Below are 22,777 nucleotides of genomic sequence, written 5' to 3'. Positions count from 1 at the left end.
TACATTTTTAAATACCAATCATCAAGATTTATCAAATTCTGAACTTACTTGGTTAAAACCTCAATTTCTCCTTTGCCGACTTTAGAAAGCTGATTTTCTCTAGAACCAAACTCATCACTGTCGTCAGGTACATACATAGGTAAAACGTGCAATTGTTCATCTTTAACTTTATCCAAGCCTCGATGTTTAGTTAACGTAACCACCACAGTACACCCGTTTACCATGTTGTGAATATCCTTATGAGAATGAGCGCAGAAGTCCATACAAGCAGTGACGCCTGAAAATGGTCGACCTGGATTCCTACCCAAACGGCAGTCCGAAGCTATATGCTCATACATGGTTTGGTTTCTAAAGGACTGCGGAGCTACTGCTTTGTAAATGGGACTGATTTGATCTGCAAGATCTTGCAGCTTTTCCTCAATAACAGTTTCTTCTTCTTGGACGCTCAATCTGAACTTTCGCACATCCTTCGATCTGGTAAATTTGCAACCATTATAGTACATGCTCCAGGAACAGCCAAAAGTGAAACTTGCACCGCAGGTATCCTCTTTAATGCCTTGGCATGCGCATGTGCGTCGTTCGTTAGTAGCACATCTTCGTTTTGTTGGTAGACCGAATTTAGTTATTTTGTCTGTTAAGGTGTAGTACAAATCGTCTGCTTTATGAACTGGAATACCTTCCCATAGAACTAGGCCTACAACGATAAAGGCGGATTGGCAAGAATGGCCTGTTCGATGTTTAACTATGACTAGAAACTTTTCTTCCAATGTTACACGACGATGTACCTGAGAACAAATAACAATTTGCAACTTGTAGTCTTTGTTTTTAAACTGCTCACAGAATACAGCTAAATTTTTGGCCGTTTTCAACGGTCTGAAATGGAATTTAATAAACAAAAAAGTTTGAAAGGTGGTTTCTTCTAGAATCAGAACAGCCACTTATTTTGCCCCAAACGTGATTTCCTCACACTTATACAGGCTGCAAAAAAATGAGCTGCACACTTCTTGACTTTCAAACCAGAGTATTTGATAATTTTAGAACATTCTTTCTTATGTCAGAGTGTTTTTCAACTTGGTTTACAAAAGAAATTAAGTGGGGTGTTTTCGGAAAATACGCAATTTTATATGGGGTAAGTCTATAACAGAAATGTTATTTGATTTGATTAATCAACTACCTATGTCCCTAGTTTATTTTTTAAAACAATTTTAAATATATTTTTTTTCAAAATTAACCTCAGTATTCCTGCAATATATAACGTATAAGAACGTGTAAACTTTCGATAATTCCTATTACCCCTAAAAATTTAGCTGTATTGATGTTTTCCGTGAGCAGTTTATATCTAAACTTACCCATTTGACAATAGGACAACCCTGAGCGGTTTTTCCTTCCTTTCCCGTATATCGAACTTTCTCAATTCGTATGGCTGGTCCGTTGAAGCCAGTCTGACATTCTAGATTGTGCCTAAGAGTCTTAAGACTATTAGCACAGCCTAGATGGGTATAATAAGCTCCAGGTTCCGGAGGACTTTGATCTAAAGGAAAACAGTTGCATTGGGGTATCTCCTCACCCACAATTTTTGGAGACACTTTCTTTGGTTTTTGGCTTAATTTCGGTTTTTGACCAGCATTACAATGGGGCGATTCAACCTGTCGTCTTTGCTCTACTTTTTTCCGATCATTAAACCACATCTTTGTGCTTTCAGGTGAAGTGAAAACTGGTGATTGTCTCTGTTGTTGATTAGTAGTGCTTGTTTCCCAACTTTGTTGGTATGTTGGGCGGTACACAGCTTGAGGTAGTTGTGGAGCTGGTGAAGAAGTGTACATGGGAGACTGACAGTGAAATTTTCTAGAAGATTTAGGAGTTTGGCTTTCTGTTATGTCGTTCGTTTGTTCTCGTTGAGGTTGTCTTGCAAATTGATTATTTGAATCTCGTGGGTCTAAATATGGATAACCAGCAAAATATTGAGGAGTTCTTCTGCCTTCCTGGCGGTACAGTAGTAGTGTTGGAGTTTGCTTTGCGTATTGGTGATCATAAGCTTTATTAAATTGGATGTAATGTCTCGGTTCCAAAGATGAAATAGTGGAAGTGGGGTACATTGGTGATTGAGAACGACTCTCTGCAGAAAATTGGAGGTTTGAACTTATAGCATTGTTGCCAATTTCCTCTCGGGGACTATAAGATTGTGAAGTTCTGCTGGTCTGTTGGCTTGGATGCTTCAAAATACTTTGTGCAGGAAAATTATTGCTGTCTGGGTTTGATTGATCAATACTGGTTGTGTTTATCTTATGTGTAGGTCCAACAATCACACTTTGAGCAAATTTTTGAGTATTATTACTATTATAGCAGGCAGTTTGAGCCTTTAGGGAGCCACCATCAACACTTGAAGGATCTAAGTGGTGATGGTGGCTATACCATAAAAAATGACCGGTAGGTGGGTTCTGTTCAACATTCTTCACTTCCTGGTCTTTCACCTCGTTCTGCTGCTTATTTAAAATCATCGTTTTTAATCGGGTATTTAAGTTCCCTCTATCCGGCTGCGAAAAGACTTTTTGGGGACTACCGTTAGACATTTTAGTTGGGGAATTGCTCTGGGATTGTTCGCCCGAATGTTGACCAATTAAATAGTGTTGTTGATAGTGCTGGTGTTGCTCTTCGTTGTTGTCGTGCACTTGGTGTTGTTGCTGTTGATCCCAAATTATTTGGTCGTCTTGTTTGTGCTCTGTCCATTGGTGATTTTGCTGCCCGCTATACTGTTCGTTGCCTGGGTAACCACTAGAGCTGTGTGAAACTACCTGCGGACTGCTGGCGTTCACCTATTAAATTACATTTAAAAACTCTTATATTGAAAAAAACTGTTTACATACTTGTGGGTACCCAGGCTGACCGTTTCCCGAATTCGCGTTCACAAACTGACTCTGTTGATGATTGGAACCGGGACTAAAATTAGCGGTACTGACATTAGCATACACAGTTTGTTGTTGAGTTTGCGACTGTTGAGTCTGTTGCTGGGTCTGTTGATTGTTCTGCTGATAGTTTTGATTTGGAGTGGGGGGATTCTGGTTTATACCGCTGTTGACCTGCAAGTACCATCCCTTTAGAAGGCATAACACATCGCGAGCTCCACCAACTTACCGAGCTAGGTCGCGATTGCGATCCTTCGTTGTTGGAAGAGTTGTTGGCGTTGAATTGGTTGTACTCTTGAAACTGTTGCCTGTTGCTATTGGTCGGTTGTTGCTGATTGGTGTTTGATTGTTGAGGCTGTTGTTGTCCCTGATTGGCCGGGCTGGGACTAGGAGTGTGAGAATAGTTTGAGTTAGGCCGGGGTGGCACTATTTGGCTCGATTGATTTGGCACGCTACAAAAGAAAAGATAGGTCAGTGATTTTATTACAAAGCCATTCAGTGCTTGTGTCATACCTTGGTGGTCGAGCATTAGTAGGAGTTAAAACCTGAACAGCACCTGTGTAAAAGGTGTTAGTCTCAAACGCTGGTTGTTGGTAAGTTGCTTGGTAGATTCCATTTGGGTATTGTTGGTAGGTGTCGATGGGTTGTCCTGCTGATGGTATTTGCTGAATGAATTGACCTTGCCAGCCAGAAACTATACGAAAAACCAGAGCATTAACACTAGCCCATTTGTTGTTACAAGTGAAATTATACCTTGTGAGGGATCTGCTTGCCACACTGGAGTTGGAAAACGGTTTGGGTCAGCGTAGAAAGGCATTGGCGCCTAAAAAAAATTATAACAAATAGTATCCTTAATCAACAAAAATAATTAAGAAATTATCATTCTTCCATTCATTGAGACATTACTACCATCAACAATCAGCTGGAAAACAACAGACTCGTACGGGGGGGAAAATGTTCATTCATAAATCACGAAACACCTTGTGCGGTTTGACAAAAACTGATGATGGTCCCGAGACAAACCACCGGTCCTTTGTCGTAGTTTATTTGGCAACTGGGGGTTAAAGTTGAGACAGGCAGAATACGATTTCGTTACCCTTGAGGGGGGAAAAAGGCCTCGGACCTGACCTGCACTAACGGTAGGGTGTTTATACGGCGGACCCTTTATCCCCTTGAAGCTATCAAATGGAGAATCTCCCCCGGCTCAGCTGATGATAACACGGACTTTTATTTTCAAGGTTAATGTTGGGTGCATTTTTCACGAAAACGAATTTCTTTCCCCCCCAGTTTCCTTCGATATGTTTACTTCGTTTCAATGAAAACCGGTGAGGGGGAGCAATACGAGGAAACGTTTGGGGAGATTCATTCATTTTGGGTTTAAAAATTGTGTTAATCAAATCATACAGTACTAACCATTGGTTGTTGTTGGACGGGTACTGGTTGAGGAACCGGCTGTGGACTGGGTCGTGAAGGGGGCTGTTGTGGGGGGGCTACTGGACCTCCGTTAGAATCAGACGAAAGTCCTCCTGTTCCCATCGGAGTAATAGGACCGTTTGGTTTTCTTCCTCGGTAACTCTACAACAAAAAACAACAATTAATATCATTTATTCAGAAAGATTTCAGGTAGAACCAAATTCAATTTTAGGTTTTGCTACCCTATATCCTATTACCTACTAAACCAGTTTGCTGTTATTGATTTAGATGCTGCTCCTACCTGGCTTTAAAAGTAAAATAATAGTCATCTTTCAGTAAAAGGTTCATAGTTTCAGCGACCTTTTGAAGTAAGGCTTAATTCTTGACTCTATAGTAGGCAAAAGTTTTAATTTTTTTGTTTTTTTTTCTGACATATTACACAATTCTTTTGCTTAATTTTTAGTTGATTTTGTAAAAAAAAAGATACCAATGCAATCGTAATCAAATTGTTCGAATTGTTGTTTGTGATCAAATTAGTTGTGAATTGAATTTTGATTGTTTTGAAAACTTGGAAACTTACCCAGTTAAAACAATTTCTGTTCACCCTATTAATGCATGATTATTATTAATAATTTAGGTATCTAGGTTACCCATTTTCAGGGTCTGTCTATGTATACACAGACTTACTCAAGGTTGTTCAATACTATAAACACAAAACTACAATATACAAATCCTTGGATTAATGATAAGAAGGTAAAATGCCATCACCATAACATCAGGTTTATGTCGATTACTTGCATACATATAAAACCTTGACCAGTCTTACTTAATAATTCTAAAAGTTACATCCAACTAAAATGCTGTCATACCTGAGTCCTTTTTGGCAGGGTCACTGTATTGATTTTTTTTTTTTGTCTAACTAAAATCAGTCTTACATACGGCAGTGTAAGTGATTAATTATCGAAAAAATTAGCACATTAGCTTAAATTATTAATAACTAGAACACAGCGTGAAACACGTGTTATCTTTTTCGATTTCGCTCGAAAAATTAGTTTGTTTTGACCCCTAACTCAAAAGTATTTATACCTACACGTAGACAAAAGCTTTCCAATTTTGTGCCTTACATTATTCGTACCGTGCTTAAAGCTATCCTTAAATGTGTGCACGTAGGTCTATTCTAGACTCAAAAGCTCATTCACTCGGTTTATATCGGTCAGTTTCGGCAGCTTTTATTTACGTACAGCAAATATCGATAAAACAGCGCTAGCGTATGGAGTTAAACAAAAAATTATCCATTCACGGTTTTACGCTTATAGAAGTTTTATCGTAAACCGTAAAACTTAATAAATACAAGATACGTCTAGTTTGAGAGGCTAAAAATAACGAGGAGAATCGATCGACGTCACGTTCTATGATGTAAACGAGAATCACATGGAAAGCTCTGAGAATGTTTCCTGTGCTTGCTGGTATACAGTGGATGGTAGGTTATCGAAATTATGGTGAATGAAATTTACTAATTTACACATTGAAGGTTGACAGATGCAATCGGCTACTTAACCATACTATGGAAGTATTTAGAAAAACTACGAACATACAGGAAATTTATTAAAACCCAAGATGAGACAACCATCAATCATCACCACTTTACTCTACTAAATAAATGTCAAGTCTGCAGCATTTAGGTAGTTTGTGAATGGTCAAAAAAAGCAGCTCCCAGCTAGCTGATTTTTTTTGACCAATTACAAAACACAAACAGTGGAAATGTCAGTTCACACTGACACTTCACGCGAACGACGCTGTAATTTAGAAACAAAAAGTTTGGCAAGAATTTCTCGGATGAATATCGCTCGAAGCGCCCCCCCACCAACATTTCCTACAAATTACATCCGGGAACCTAATTACGAAAATCTCATGGAAATATGGAAGACATATACCAGAGATTTAAAATTATAAACCTCTGGAAAATAATTAAATTTTGGGTGGGAAAATTGAAATACCCCGGGTCCTGAAATTCAACGGGGTGAAAACGTTATTATAAAACTTATCTGCCTATCCGCTCATACCACAGACATAATTTTGTGAAAACTGTACGCCGGCAACACGGGAATGTAGTAATTGCAAGGGTAGGACGCATGCTCCTGGCGTGTTAATCAATAACATCCAGGCTGGATTACGGGGGTTGAAAGCGACGTTGCCACGCGTAAAGCGCGCGGTGGTGTGGGTTTGAAAGCGAAAGCGGTTTCAGGGGGTAGTAACCTAATGAGTTTTAAAATTTATGTTGTTCGGCATAGCTTTGTTCTCTGGATGACTCCTTGCTCGATTTGGAATTACTTTGCATACGTAAAAAGGTTAAACTTTCGCCCGCCTGAATAGTGGTGCGTGGATTAAATGTATGACTACTAAAACACAAATCAAGATTATTTAAAAGAAACTCACTTTTTTATTTACTACGAACTGCAGTGGGTTTTTTAAAAAAACTAATTATTTTTAAAAAGTAATGAATAGAACAGCCAAACAAAGCGAGGAAATAGGTGGCAACGTGGCTGTAACTTTCGCCAAAATGCGCATCCTACTGAGGGTTGCTTTCGCTTTTGTTGATAATGCATAACTCTCGCTTTCGCTTACGCATTGCTCTCAGTGGATTAAAATTTTATGCTGTCGGATTTCGGCTTTTAATATGTATAAATGCCACCTATCCATATATCCGGATCAAAGAAGAAAATATATGAGGGTATAATATAAGCCGTTAGTTAGGTATTACCTGAAAGAAGAATGTTTTTCAGCCGAAATGATTGCTCATCATTTTTCCAATTTATTTCACACACCAAATCCAGCAAGGTTCATGGTTTTTCTTGAGCTAAATCTACGTACTAATAAAAACCAAAAACATGTTCTACCATCTACAATAAAACCACAAAGCAAACTCTGGTAGATTGACAAGTACTGTTTAAATCAAACGTACCGATGCACCGCGACCTTTCCCTCGCCCTCTCCTTGATTCGCCACGCATGTAAGGTTCTCCATACAGATTCTAAAACAAAGAAATAAAAAGAAAATAAATAAAAAAAATAAAAAGCCAAGCCAAGAAAAATACTCGAGCTAATCAAAACACTGAGTTGCCTTTATAATTTATCAATACGTTATTTTCCTAGTTTTATGTATATACAGTGTGTTGTAATAAGTGACTATTGTGAGTAAGTTTAGCTAAATAATATGGAAGGGGGTTGCAACCAAAATAAACACTACACTACCTTAAACAATTTGAAATGCATATTTGATTTTCAAATTTCTTAACAATTATTAAGCAATTAGCGGCGATAAGAAAAAAAATATAGCAAAAACAAGCATCCATGCCAGAAGGTATAAAAGAATAGATGTAATTCTAGAAACCGGATTTTAACGTTTACGAGGGGTGAGAGCGGGCAGGATTATTCAGGATGCCGGGGTCGTTAACCTATAGAGCCCTTTTTGAAAGAGAACAAAATCGATAGTCAGCAAACTTCTTGCAAATTGCATTCTTCTTTAAATACTACTTTAGTTTTTCTTTCTTGGGTCGCGTGATGGGGCAGCTGCCCTCGTTAACCTCATTTCCCATAGAAGAACCGAAAAACACAATTATGCAAATATAAACAAAAAAGAAAAGGTAATTAATAATATTACGGGAATTGAAATGATGTTGCATGAACGATAGGCCCGGACGTAATAAGCATGTATATAAAAACCATATAACGGAGTGCGGCAAAGAACCCGAATGGTGGGTGGGGTTGGAGCAGCTGTCAACGATATATAAACCACGTGTTATCCGTCAGGGTTGTCCAAATGGTGTACTGCTATAAATAATGAGGGTTATATGTAAACTGTATAAATTTAGGCCATTCTAGACTAAACTACCTTGCAACGAAGAGTTTGCAAGATATTTATATTCATAAAATATGCAATAGCTGATAACACAATTCACATAACATACAAAAAGACATACACTACTTCTTCATTAAAAAAAAAATAATAAGAAACACACAATATGTCTGAATTTAATGCAATTGGAAATGCTATGAAAATTGAGGTTGGTCTTGGACATTCCCATTTGCAAAAAAAAAAGGTCCAAAACTATTCTATTGTGTTTCATTTTAAAGGAACAAACACACTCATTTGGCCGATTGTGTCAATAAACCCTATTTGGACAACCCTAGAAAAAAAAAAGAACACGCACCTGGTTTTGTTGCCTACCGGATATGTGAACCCAACCAGACGTTTTCTGCCGCTTGCACCCAATATGGTGAAAATTCACACACACAATTTATGGATAATCTTAATCTAACCAAAATTTTAGTACTTTTTATTTATTATACTTGTTCAGGAAAAAAAGACCCCTTTGGGTTGTAAAAATTGACCAAAAAGCCAGGTTCAGCCATATAAATCACTGTCAAGTCATCAAAACACGTCTCGATAGTCACTTTTGGAAGTTCGTAAAAAAGGACTGCAAAAGCTTCCTCTTTTGGACCGCACTTGGGGCCCAAGGGTCGAACGTATTCAAAAAAAAACTTTTATTTCGGGGAAATATGCCCTTTGCTGTGTGTAATCGTTTGAATAACTGCTTTGCACTCCTTTCTCTCTCCCACACTTTTTTTATTAATCTGCGTATTCATTTTCCCTTTGCGTGAACAAGTGTATGGTGATAACTAAAAAACCCCAGGCATTACCCTAAATTTGTTTTGACGGGATCCCCAAAAAAGGCCACGAAACCTAAGAATAACCGTTGTGCACGTCACGACCAAACCCAAACAAGGGCGACCTTCGGACGACGTTACCACCCCGGGATTGCGTGAATCCTTTCCTCGTTTATATGGGGCGAGATTTAAGGGACAGCCACAACCAGGAAATATCCTGGAGCTAAGCTGTCCTAAGCTTCATGGGTCGCTGACCAGTGACCACACTCACTTTTGGGACCTTTTATATTGTTTGTCGGCCGAAAAACCAAACTTTTATCCACCTTAAAAGTAAGATTATTGCAGCACTTGGCTTTCAACTACCACCAACAAAAACCTCATTGCGTAACGTCTAAAGTAGACCTTGTTGAAGATATAAACCGTGTCATTACAGCCGTTTGTTTGCGAACACGACAAAGGATCTTCTGGATTCACACCTGGGCCTACAGCTATTGTGCTCTAAGACTTTAATGCCGCCAAATTACCAATGAATCAAATTTTCATTTCACTCCATAAATACACAGCTTTATTCTCTTGTCATTCAGAATTTTCCTGCTACAATTATTTGAAGTTTGAACTGGAAACAGCAGATAATTCGGTTAAAAGTGAGTGTCCGGTGTTAACAAAACGACAAGACAGAAAAAAACATTTTCCGGACAATAAAGCTGATCATTCGAAGGGCGTGAATCCCTGGTCCCAAATTCGAACTTAACAAGTAAAGGAGGACGTCTTTTCGGCTTTTTTACATAAGCCGCAGGGGATGACGTGACGGACTGACAGTGATCTATTAGCAGAGGCGTGAAATGGGGGAGAATGGGTCCCGAAATACCCTTACGATCCACGTTGTCCAAGGTAAGGGACGGCCCTATCCGTCACGGTCATTCCTGCGGGAGTGATGGCCGCCTGGCTAGACGTTGTCCAGACATGCACACTGATCATTATTGTGTTTTTCATGTTCAATTTGTTTTCATTATTAGTTTGCTAACAATTTCAATTCTACTTACCATATTAAAAAAATAAATAAAAGACACAACAAATTTATAAAACAAATACAAAACAAAATAGATTTCTGAGCTTTGTTATTATTGGTTAGGTTGAGTCTCGTCTTCTCTTGGTAAATTTATGGTCTTTGTTATTTGGTATGCTTAGGCGGCTTGCTAAGATCAAATTCTGTATTACCAAAATTCAATCTAATATAAAATATAATAAATAAAAACAGTTTAATGTCACAAAACACTTGTTTGATTTCTGGTTAAGGTAACTTGTCTTTGAATTTATTAGTAATTGATGAGTTACCAAACAAACTTAAATCTGACAATCGTCACATGACACTGCATTGTGTATCATTAGCGCAGTCACGTGTTAACAGTCAGATAAAAAAAAAGAATAAACGGAACATAGTTCTGTTAGTGTAATATTTTCACTTGTTAGGGATAAATGTAATGATACAGGTGACTGACACTCTCTTAAAGGTACCGGTTCTTTAAATCGGAGTGTTAAAAGCAAAATATAGAAAGGGTCGAGCATCGCATGATAAACGGCGGGCGTTTATCAATGGCGGGAGGAGGCTCCGAAAATTGCAAACAATAACAATAACAGTAAAAGCCAGGGTCGGTCAAGGTCGCAAAAAGGGGAAATCCCCTTAAAGGCGGCCATCGCTCTCTGCGGTTAGGATTAACCCTTCCGAGTGGCTACGAAGCCGGACACCTGCTGGTTATGGCGCGTGCCAAGACCCGGAGGAGATCGTTTTCGAGAGGCGCGTGGGTGGCATCAAACGAGAAGGGGACCCCTCGTCGTCGCATTAGGGCCCTCGGCTCTCCCTCCCTCGTCTGTGATTCAAGACATGGGCCGATTTGGGGTGACTAATCTGTCATTATTACTGTTCTTTTTTATGGTGGCACGCGCGACACGCATTTAGGCGGAACGGTCCTTCGAATGCCAATTTTTTTGCGGAGAAAACTGATTCCACATTCTGTAAGACCGTCTCACCTAAAGTCGTTTTTTATTTTAAGCTTAATATCTTTTCAGAGCCTACGATCGTCTGAATCGTATTGATGGATGAATAATTTCATACAACATAAGTATTAGATAGTCAATATGTCCTACAAATGACGTCATATCCGCTGACAAAATAGACACATGTCACACATACGTTTTCCGGTTTTTCCCCTTCTTTGTCATCTTCCTCTCTTCTTACCATTAATATCGTTTTGCACTGATATGGCAAAGTTCAAAGTATCATGTGATGACGTAACACATATACTAGGTACTATACACTCAGCTACTTTATGTACTTAAGGGTATGGAAAACACAGTACATAATTAATTTTAAATAGTAGTTATCTATTTCGAACTTTTAAAAGTAAAAATCCAATAATTACTCAAAATAGTAAACTAGAAAGAAAAATAATATGACATACTATTAGATCGACCTTGATTCTAATAACCCTCATAGTCTGTATAGATGCGTGGTTTACCTTGAAACGTTTCAAAGCCTCTAAAGCTGGTTCCCGTATTTTTAGTTTTCCCCCCAGCGAACAGACAACTGTTCCGAGCTATTTTAAATCCTTCAGGAGTTAAACGGAAGGGACCGGAAAACAAGCCGTTAATTATCCTGTCATTAGCAGTTCATTAGATTAGATGCAGAAAGTTGTTCGTATGATGTCTCCGTTTCTCTCCTCCTCAGCTATTTTAATTAAGTGGAACATTTGGGTTTTAGCTAGATGACTGGAAAAAAATGCGAAAAATTACTCTCTGATCGAATTGAATACAAACATGGTCGGCTGTATTTAAACTGTAGCGTTCCTTTAACGTACCATACGAAGTGATTCCTTTTATTATCAGGCCGATGGCATAGGTAAAACGACAGCTGCAATATATCCGGTGGAAAAGCAACGGAGGGTGAAACGTGGAACCAAACTGAAATCTAACTGTGCCTTTTTTCACCCAAACTATATTATATTTATACACTAACAGTACATTTTTTTTAATTTGTATTAACCTAATGAAAGTCACAAATACAAGTCAGTTGTTGACTTTAGTGTAACAGATGTAAAAACCTTACAGCTGTTTAGTAAAATCAATATTTACCTAAAGGTGAAAATGTTGCAATTTCAAAAAGCTTATTCGAATTTGTGGGAAAAGTATAACAGTAAAAACAACAATCTTAAACGTTGTTTGGAGTTTCTCCCTTGAAAACATATCTGTCAGAAGCGAAAACGACACTTTAGGCGCATTTCCTTCTCCACTTACACCCCGTTCTCCTAGATGAGACATAATATAAATTTTTACGAGAATTTATGACCGAGATAAACAACAATAATGATCTGTTTATGGGCTTTAAACGCAGCATTTAAGGGCAGCCCGAACCTTTGTCTTAAGCTAGCGCGATGGAAATATGGTATCGTCTAAGTCCCGGAATATACGAGAATAATCTTTTGCAAAGCTGTGTTTATGTCCTGCTCTAACTTGTGAATTTTATGGTTATCGTCTTTCACTGTTTCTCTATTATCTTAGGGAAAGACTTTGATGTTTTGACTTTGGAATTGGAATCTTAACAGAGAATGGAATTCCAAAAAAAACCAAAATTATAAAATTGATTTTTCTAACACGTTCAAGTGGATAAACAAATGACAAAAGTGAGTAACAACCCTTTTTGATTCAATCTACAGAGTTGTTTAATTGAACACTCCATCAATTAATTAACATTTTCCCCTTGCCCATGATCCCTACTTGAAGATAATTGTTCAACACGTCCCCATACAAATATTGCCACCAGGAAACCACCTCCGACCTACACTACCAGACGACAAATTGTCCCAAAAAGCGTCCGATTTGCCACTCTACCCTTTTAAACCCGCACTCCGTATTAAAATTAACCCTAATATCGGGAAGGGACCCCTAAAAAAGAGGGGGAAAGCTGAATTCCAACACCCTCAAATATTCGAGTATACAAAGTAACAGGTTACTGTCTACTCGCATGTAAACCTTTTCGGAAGAGATTTCCCCTCCTCAACTATATGAATGAAAGACCTGCGGGGTTCTTAGGAGGGATCTCCCCCAAAAATTACCGCATTTTGACCTACATTATATGCATAAGGGAGAAATACACCTGAGATTGTGGTGTTTATATGGGGGATCACCCCATTGCTTATTAGGCGGGGGACAACAATGTAAGGGTTATGCTTGCAAAAATGAGCAATCAAAATTCGATTTTATTTTCAAACCAGTAAAAACAATGATCAAAACGACTGTGAAAGGATAAATGAAAACGTCTCAAACAAGCCTTGACAAGGGTTCTGACAACCTAATTGTTGCTTATAGTAGGTTGGAACGCGTTTGGGTTTGTTATCTTTATACGGATTTCCTATTTGTTTGCATAATCACTTGTTGGTCTTTACTCAAATAAGTACCACACCTAAATGGCTTCTTGTTAATGCTGTTGTTATTAGTTCTTTCCTGCTACAAATTTTGTTGCCAAAATAAAAAAGCAAACAAAAGGTTCAAATAGGAATTAGCACAGCTACTGATCCAATTACGAGGTCCACATTTTTCAATCATGGCATCCGACACGTAACGTTTTATTTCCCAGTTTCCAATTTGTTGCTCGGAAAAAAACGATACGTTTTCCGGACCGATCGCGAAAAATCAATTCGCCGAGTTGGCGTTTTCGTTTTCATTCGCTTTCCGCCTCTAATCATTGTTTCCTTCTGAAAAGCATGTGTCACCGAAATAGAAAGTGTTGTCACTTTCAGCAGCCGAAGCTGCCGCTGTAAATTTGGCGCCAGTTGTTATTATATTTTTTTTTTCGGCAGCTCAGCAGCCAATGTAAGAATTGAATTTTGCAAGATAAAAAATATGAATAACAAAAAGTAAAATCAGTATTACTTGTTGGCTCTAAATATATTTAACTACAAAAGAGTAAGTAAAAATCACACTTATTTGGTACAGCGCGTATACAAAAAAGTCTGAGCAAATTGAGAAAAACAAAATATGTGTGGATTTATGTCTTATATGCAAAGTTTCAACTTTCACAGTGTTAACTGTTATTCACTAAATCACATTCTAATGTCGTTGCAGGTGACAGGTTGCCATATTCACTTTAAAATACATATTTGTGTATTTGTGTTTTAGTTTCAGTGTTTCACCGATTTAAATTAAACCCAGATACACAAAACAAATATTTTTGCAGCTTTGTACTGTTAAGGACTGCAATGGTTCATACTCCAACAGAACGTACCCATATTAACAAAAATTCCTTGATTGATACAAAAGATTATTAGGCAAAAGTGTTAATAACTTTGGCAACAATGCACTGGTTACAAAGAATAAATAATTTGCCTCCCGACTCTAGCCTTCCACCTACGTTACGGACTTGAAGAGTCTCTAATTACGTCACCGGGGATTCTGCCAGGCTCATTTTACCATTCCATTTAAGCCTTTTATAAAAATACTCATTTAATATTTAAAAGCTAGACAATAGCACAATGTAAGATAAACTTTCTTTTTTAAACCTTAAATTCCACAACTGTTAAAAATAAATTTTATATTATTAGCAAATTCAATGCAAAACTAGTATTTTTTCCTGTTCTGGTAAATGTCATTGAAATAGTACGGCAATACACTAAAACCATAAAAAATCTTATATAGAAGGCCATGAAGACACAAAATTTGACATTTGATCAAAAGCTATTTCGATAGAATCACCGCCTACTATACTAGAAAGCCTAGAAGGTGCTTGTCAAAAATTCCAATATGGCGGGAATAGTGGTGACAGTTTGTATTGTGGAAATTGAGTTTTTTGAGGATTAGATGAATTTTTACGGTTTAAAATCAAAACTTGAGGTTATATTTGCTTAAGTTATTTTTGTTTGCTGCCGTTCATACGGTTTTCAAGCCACATTGTAACAGCAATTCAGAAAAAAGCCCAACCGTGTCAGCTTTTTACTTTACAAAAAACCGGATCCAACTCAACAGTGGTTGAACACTTTGAAGTGGGGTGATTTTACTCCAACACTATACTCAATAGTAGGTACAAGAGCATTCTAGTACAGTAAACTTATTAGGTACTTGTTACATGCACAGGTATGTGAATTACATTTTAAAGCATCCTTCATTGTGAGCAACAAAAATAATTTTGAACGAATGTTCTTGGTAATAACATAAGAACCATTTACCAGTTTTGCTTACCTAGTTTCTAGGATTTACAGATTTTCTTACACTGAACAGTGTTTAAACTAGTTTGCTGTGTGTTGTACTTTCCAGGACAAATGTTGTAACCAATTTGTTTAGGCTGGACTTGATTGTGTAAAAAAGCTCTATCTATACATATCTGGATCAGAAATGAACATTTTTTTGATTTTTCACTCACAACTTGCACTCAACTACACGAAACAATTAAAAAAAACATATTTCTTACTGCATCTGCATACGTTTGTGTATCAAACGAAAACGGCTAACGCCGCCATTAAAAGTGTCATTTTAGGCTTTCTAGTATAGAGGGCAGTGATATCTTTGGATCATATCGCGTTTAGATCCGAAAAAAAACGAATAATTTCCTAGTTGTCATTGTTGTTGTCACTATGACATCTATTTTGAATTTAAAATTTGAATATCGTTTACTAAAATGCTAAAAGGTATTAAAAGTAAAGTTAAAGTTGCATATTTGTGTTGTTCGTGAGTTTTGTGAGTGATATGATGGTGTCAGATTATGAACCAGCAGAAGGTTTAAGTTTTCTAAGCCCAAAAGAAACCCCAACTTATTTAAAGCTTATAAAAACCTTGTTGAAAATGTCCTAGTTTTTAAACTCTTCCTATGGAAATATTTATCAAGTGCGTATTAATTTATTACTTTTATGTTAATAAATAAGTCATTACCCATACAGTATAAAATAGCATCACAAATAGCATGTTGTGCTGTTATCTATAATATTATTGTATTTGCGTTAGTAAAAGCAGGTTCAACATTATACCTAGTCGTATAGTAGTATAGAAAGCTTAAAATCTTCTCTATCTTTTGTTTTCTATGACATTTTAACGTAACTAACTGGTCAAATAAGGGACTAAACTATTCTAGAGTTTTTGTTGTTTAATGTAAACCAAATAATAACCGGCTTCATAACAGTTATGTCCAATCTGTCAAAACGTGACTTCAACAGTTCCATTGACATAATGTTTTCTAAAACTAGCCAGTGAAAACGTCATTACTATCACAGACCTACTGACTATTGATTTTGTTGTGTCAAACTTGACATCACATGAGATTTCATTCTATAAAATGAATGCGGTCACGTGATAGTAACTATCCGCTTACTGAAACTTGAAACAATCGCACCAACTGATGGCTGAACTGAGAGTAATTTAAAAATTTTGAATTACTCTGAATGGAATCACATTTTTAGCCATCAAAATATTCGAATCGAACAAAGGTCAAACTGAATGGAAAGTATCCCGGTTTGAAATTCTAAATGGCATTATTTCCCCACATTTGCCAGATAGCAAACAACGGAGAACGGACAAAAATGCCGTTGGAAATAATGTGAAAAAAAAACGTCCCCCCGAATATTGGGCCAGCAGTACGTTCGGGATATTAAACACATAAATAACACAGTTAAATTCGCGTAGCGAACGGGGGTCAAATAATGCTTACTAATTACGAAAAAAACTGGAAGGGTATAAATGTGAGGCAGTCAAAATGAGAATTTATTATTGTTACTATGTTACAACAACAAAAAACTTGTTTAAGCTAAATAAATCAACCCTTAACCTTGATTTGTAGCATTGAACTCAGGTATCGACCCACTGTTTGAATGTTTTGTGTACATATTCTACCGGATACACATATATGACGTCACCCGGTTCTGGATTCGTCGAGGGTAGTTCAAGGGGGTGTAACGGGAGGCGGGGGCTAATGCGAGAGTGAATGTGCGTTTTACTTTCCCAATGGAACGGATACGCGCACATATGTCGAGACTTGCTTTTCCGGTCACCTTTGACCTCATGATGGCGGCAGTAGCTTAAGACACAAAATATTTTGTCATTTTTGTGTTGAATAATTTGATTAAGCAGGTGTAAACCTTCTTAAGACCAGATCCAGTTGGTGTTTGTAAAGCGAATATAAATCATTCGAAAAAGTGTGAACGTAACAAGTTACAAATTGATCGTCTAGTGTAATTTTTGTATTTAGAACATTATACAATTTAACAGCGATGAGAATGTTTTCCAGAGGAAGTACCTAGTCGGATGCAAAGTCGACTCTGTTAGATTTAACAATCTATTTCCTAAATTAAACCGTAGTCGGCTACTTTAAAACGTCGACAGATTGTTTGCTCGACGTTACTTATTATTTTAACGAATAAATTATTTGTGCAACACGCTAATGACTTCAACAGAACTGTTTGATTGAACAATTTGTTAAGGGCCGAATCGTCCATTTTCGTTTTTGGAACGACCGCAATTCCACAACCCTCACCGTTCAATATTTGTAATTTACGTCGGTCTGATGAATAAAGCTGATTATTCCAGATAGAAAAAACAGTTTTGCGGGACAATGGCCGTGACTAACGCAACTGCTATTTTCGTTATGGGCCATATAAAATATTCCTGCAATCGGTTTTCATGCGTGAGTAATACGGTGTCTGAAACGCTTCCAATATTGTGCAGTCCTGATGATACCAACGGACGCTGAGATCAATAAGGAGTGCAATGATGACTCATGCACACCATCCCCTTGCACCTCGCTTCACCCTGTAGACGTCGTGCTACGCATCGACGTCGCCAGTGGCGTTTCCATGGTTTCAACCCCCTTCAATTCCTTTTTCAAGGCCAGAGCTTTCAATTGTAAAAAGTTTCCTGATTACTTGAATGAATTACTGTTCACCAGACCAGTGTAAGTAAGTTCATGCGTTAATCTACAAACTGTAAACTGGTTTTTCCAATGATAATCATCTGGTTTGCTTATTGTAGTTGATGAAGTACGCTACTGATTTGGAAAATAGTTGGCAGCCATCTACCGCGAAAAAATCAATCCAAATGCCAAATGTTGCCAAATTTCTCGCGGCCTAAACGGCTGTATGTGACAACATTTTTTCATTCTGTTAGCTTTTGGCACAATACGTGAGTGGGAAAATTAAATGTGGCATATCAAGTTTTATGACACACACACACACACTCCAGACTTGTTTTTTTTTAATAAGAAGAAAAACATACTTAACTTAGAACTCTCTCAATGATACATTTTTGATTACTTTTATAAATTTACTATCAATACGATATCTTGTGTAAGGGTAAACGTATTGTAGACGTTTTAATCTGCCAAAACAACGTTCCTTTAACAGCCTCTTAGAGGCTGTATAGTCCCTATAGAAGTCCTTAGTCATTTCCTCACTTATGATTTACCCTGTATAATAGTTTGGTGTTGCAAAATAAGTATAGTACATATGAACACAAACAAAAGACGTATTTTGGCGAAAATATTAACCTGAGTTTTAAGCTATAGTAACATAGGCCATCTTGTTTTGTCAGAATAAGATGAAACGAAATGTAAAAGACCCTGTAAACACTCTAGTAAACACTGACGTCAAATTTCTATAAAAACTTTTTTAAAATATTTCTTCTTGTTTAAGAAATAACAATGGGGTGTCGTTTGCCAGACTCACCCTGTATTTAGATCTTGATCAGATTTTGGTACGTAGTGGTTTCATAGTTTTATTGGGGTTTTAAGTTATTTATTTTTATTAAGCTTCTGATTGTTGTGAAATAAAAAAACAGAACTTTTCAAAAAAAGCACTTAAAAATTCCTTATTTATTTATGTACACTTGCTATACTGTGGTTATATTAATCGGACCTTATACATTTAGCTTATTAGCAGTAACTTTATGCATGGGCCCCTGTTATGATTACGCTCATAACACTTGTTCTTAACACTAAAAGAACCCTTTTCGTCCTTCAAAGAGGGGAGATTTGCAAAGTGCCAGTTTTGATTGCTTCCTTATGTTTTCTAATTAAAACTGCTATTTGAGGGGTTTTAAGCTGCACAAAAGGGTGATGAACCGAAAATCTTACTTGGAGGGTAACAAGAGTAGTGTTAATCTATGGTGTTTTAACGTCTGTACCAGTTCTCGTGAGTGGGCACCGCAAGCTTTTTAGCCAATTTATTGCAGAAAAAAAAACGGAAAAAGCTTCCTGAGTTTTATAGCTTCCGAAAAAATAAAAATATAAGCTTATCGTTTCGGCTGTCCGCCTTTGAATGGAACAAAAAGTGAGCAGATGAAATAACAATCGACTCAGATAACAAACAATCTTGTTTGTCGCGTGCCCATCGAACGGTGCAGCTGCCGCTCACACGGTATTCGACACATTTTCAGTGCAATAAGTTTTTATTCGCAGAATTTTTACAGAGTGTGCCACAATATCAGTCATTTTATGGTTCCCAACTGTCTTCCGTTAAAATTTTACAAAAAAAAGGGCCTAAAAAGCAACAAAATGTAGAGAATAACTGACATTATGCGGGGAGATAGTCGGACATCCCAACTGGTTTCACCTCTGCACTTTGCCTCGTCCCGAATTCAATCCAGACAGGTTTTAACGGTCATCACGAGAGATAAAAAGATGTTTTCTCAGCATCCGATAATCTATTTTTTCATAGAGATAACTGGATTTTCTAGTTTTGGTTTTACAGTTTGGCTTTTCAATGTATGGAAAAGCACACAATAGGTTTTTTGCTTAATATTTATATCGTGTTTGGTTGGGTTATTATAAGTAATGGATGAAAGTAGTTCACACGATATTTCCATATTTTAATTCGAAGATCCTGATGGAAAATTTAAGAGATGCAGTGAATGATGTAAAGGTATAAATTTCACACTGATCCTATTCTGCTTAAATTTAATAGAGTAATTGTAAAAGATAGAAAACCATTGAACTTAGTCAAAAACAGTTGTTTGAAGTGGTACAACAATAGAAATTTGTAAAAAGGTGCATAATACACTTCCTCCTCCGTTGCAGGAACTATTAATATTCATCCTTAAAGTATTCAAATAATCTCGAAAATCTCAGAGCTTAATAACACGGTGAAGTGGATGTGCAGTTGTTATCGTAACTTGAGAGCCTACATCCCTTGGCTTGACACACATGGGTCGAACCAACGCTGTTACGTACATTCTGCGTGTCTGCTTGCCATTCGGAAATTTGATCTCACCCAACTGAATTGACAAAGACGCGGTTCAAATCATTTGAATCGCACGGCGGCCATCTTGGCTATAATTTATAAATTTTGTCTCACTACAAAAGGAAAATTTAATTAGCATCATGCAAAGTAGAAAACTATCCATCTGGTCATTTGTCCTTGAAATGGGAGATATAAATTATATAGACCATGAGCCCAAAACTTTTTGTTCGGTTCATTATAAAGAACATTGAACCTGAAATTTCAAGCTTGTCTCATCCTACGGGATACGTAATGTGCCACTACATTCAGCATATGCCATCATATATAAAATGTTCTCAAAACCAGGTAGTACGCCATGGGCCCAAAACGTAACAGCTGCGCCTCTTTTAAAAAGAATAAACTTTGGCCAGCTGTTTGGGTGCAACGGACCAGACGAGTAATGGTTGGCAGCGATACAGACACCTCGGAAGAACGATTTGGTCGACCACCGTTATAGTCGCATAATAGCAAAAATGTATTTACGAAAGATACGAGTTCACATACGCTCCAGACCTTAATGATATCGATCTGGCGAATTTACTTAATTTTTAATTAGTTGTAACGGTTTTTTTGCTACAAAAATGCATTTTATAATGTTCATGTTAAGTACCTAAATAGTGCATTAAGTCACTAGTAAACTTAAATCAATTTTAGCAGCTCCTAGGACAGGATAGTTAAATGAGTTCGATAGTGGATTAGACCAGAAACCTTCTAGAAGCTAACATAAAGATTCATTTTTGGTGATGAGTGAGATTTCCTACACTGTTACCATGACTTATTTACCTTATTGACACTTTCATCAAACCATTTTCAAAAATTACAATTGAGCTACTAACTTAAACCTTGATGAAAAAAGCACTTACCTTTTTCTCGGTCAGTTTTTCGCATCGTCTCTGTTTGCAAATCTGATGACTTTTGTCGTTTCTGCATGGGGCACAGTCACCACAATTATCTTTCCTCTGACAACCGATACATTCGCCACATCGTTTCCTCTTCTTCTTCACCTGCTTGTCCATACCGCCACCGTTGATATCGTGTTCCATGCCGACCGCTAAACCGGCCTGGTTCTTGAAACCGTCCGTACTCGAGACCGCGGCCACTTGGCCCGAACTTTCCGAACCCAAATCCATGTTACTGGAAGCCCCGTCACTTTCCGCAGAACTTTCCAGACTGTTAGCGCGAATTTTCCGACGTTCTTTTTTCCGAAAATCGTTCCGGGTGGGCGACGTCATCATACCGGAGGAACCGTTCAGTTTTTTCTCGAGCCCATTGTAGAGGCTGTTTTCGCTGTTGTGCAACGCCATCGGGTTCTGGAATTGGGTGGGATGGAGGGCGACATTTTGAAGTTTGAGATGGTCGGCTTGGTGCAGGGCGGTTAAGTTTCCGCCCAGCTTCAAGTCCGGTTCGGATTTTAGCACCGTTACCACAGTAGGGGAAGAAATAATTTGGCTGTTTTGGATTATTGCTCCGTTTTGAGCTGGAAATATACTTGCGGAATGTATCGTATTGTTGAGGGTTAAGTTGGCAGTAGGATGTGAGTACAATTGGATATGCCTCTCATCCAGGAACTGTTGTTGAATAGATGGAATTTCTCTGGCTTGGATTGGAGCGGGAACTAGTGGGTAACTTCGAGGATTGACAGCACTTAAAGTATGAAAACTAGAATTTAACGAGGTTAGTGTTTGGCTTTGTGGACTAGAAGCTGAATTTGGCGAGACTGGAGTTAGATTGGTTAGGGTGGTCAACGTAGGTTCACTCGTTGTACCTGATTCGCTGAACGCTTGGAACTGACTTTGGAATGAAGGCAACTTAGAAGCACCGTTTTGTGGTGAAAACGAGTCGGTGAATACCTGAGTAGTACCCGAGTACCCGGAGGTTGAATCCACCGGTTTGGATTCCCACGGCCGATATTGCGGTTGGGACGATATTATGGATAAACCGTTTTCCCCGCGTTCCACAAGTCTTGTTTCCGTGTAATAGTCCCAGTTTGATATGTCTAGTAAACGCGTATCGCTGAATATTCGATCGGACACCGAACTGAAGGTTCCACCAGAGTCAATCTCCGAGGAAAACGTCGAAAAAGGCGGTAAATTGGCACCTGGAGGAACGTCTTGTACGGTGGAACTTGGGGTCGCCAACGTCGTGTAGGCCACCCCCAAACCGTCGGGGTCCTGACTCAATGTCTCGCTCATTTTTTCACTTTCATAATTTTTTCGCTAACTCGGCATTTTTTATGGAATTGATGCTGCACTAGGTTACGCTAAACGATTCACAAAAATATCTTCTTTATTGTCATTATTGTATATTATCCTGAATTTTCTCTGAGATGGGAGGAAATTTGTACTTTTCACTATTTGTACTGTTTGTTTTGTTCCATATAAAAATATCATTATCATTTGTACATCTTATACTCCTTCATACGATTTATAAAAATATCTGAAACCAAAATAAACCAAATTAGTACGTGTACTTACCAAAATTTCTAATTAAACAGGTATAAGGGTGATTAATGGATTAGTTAACACTACAAATTTTGTTTGAAGAAAAA

The 22,777-nt window shown here is 37.7% G+C and overlaps 1 protein-coding gene and 1 long non-coding RNA gene across 6 annotated transcripts in view; both read right to left on the bottom strand.

The window, feature by feature from the left end:
* The window catches only part of Tet (Ten-Eleven Translocation (TET) family protein), a 28,353-nt gene that overhangs the window by 2,945 nt on the left and 2,631 nt on the right, over positions 1 to 22,777 (bottom strand). For 3 of the 5 annotated variants that reach the window (XM_081986095.1, XM_081986094.1, XM_081986099.1), the window contains exons 2-10: positions 21,093 to 22,665; positions 7,279 to 7,347; positions 4,317 to 4,478; positions 3,657 to 3,726; positions 3,417 to 3,597; positions 3,133 to 3,355; positions 2,865 to 3,092; positions 1,350 to 2,813; positions 49 to 785 (exon numbers count right to left, since the gene is read on the bottom strand). In XM_081986095.1, coding sequence (XP_081842221.1) covers positions 49 to 785; positions 1,350 to 2,813; positions 2,865 to 3,092; positions 3,133 to 3,355; positions 3,417 to 3,597; positions 3,657 to 3,726; positions 4,317 to 4,478; positions 7,279 to 7,347; positions 21,093 to 22,421 — 4,463 coding nt within the window. In that variant the 5' untranslated portion in view covers positions 22,422 to 22,665. The remainder of the gene's footprint in view (positions 1 to 48; positions 786 to 1,349; positions 2,814 to 2,864; positions 3,093 to 3,132; positions 3,356 to 3,416; positions 3,598 to 3,656; positions 3,727 to 4,316; positions 4,479 to 7,278; positions 7,348 to 21,092; positions 22,666 to 22,777) is intronic. The other 2 variants (XM_081986096.1, XM_081986097.1) reach the window with 2 other exon arrangements.
* LOC145733338 (uncharacterized) lies at positions 11,344 to 12,050 on the bottom strand. Its single transcript, XR_014179184.1, has 2 exons — positions 11,839 to 12,050; positions 11,344 to 11,749 (listed from the first exon to the last, which is right to left on the bottom strand). It is a non-coding gene; the product is annotated as an uncharacterized LOC145733338 (long non-coding RNA).

This window comes from Ips typographus, linkage group LG9 (genome assembly GCF_016097725.1).
Source record: "Ips typographus isolate SLU linkage group LG9, UJ_Ityp_2.0, whole genome shotgun sequence".
Taxonomy (NCBI): Eukaryota; Metazoa; Arthropoda; class Insecta; order Coleoptera; family Curculionidae; genus Ips; species Ips typographus.
The sequence above is the reverse complement of the archived record's forward strand: the minus strand, read 5'-3'. Positions and strand labels throughout refer to the sequence as shown.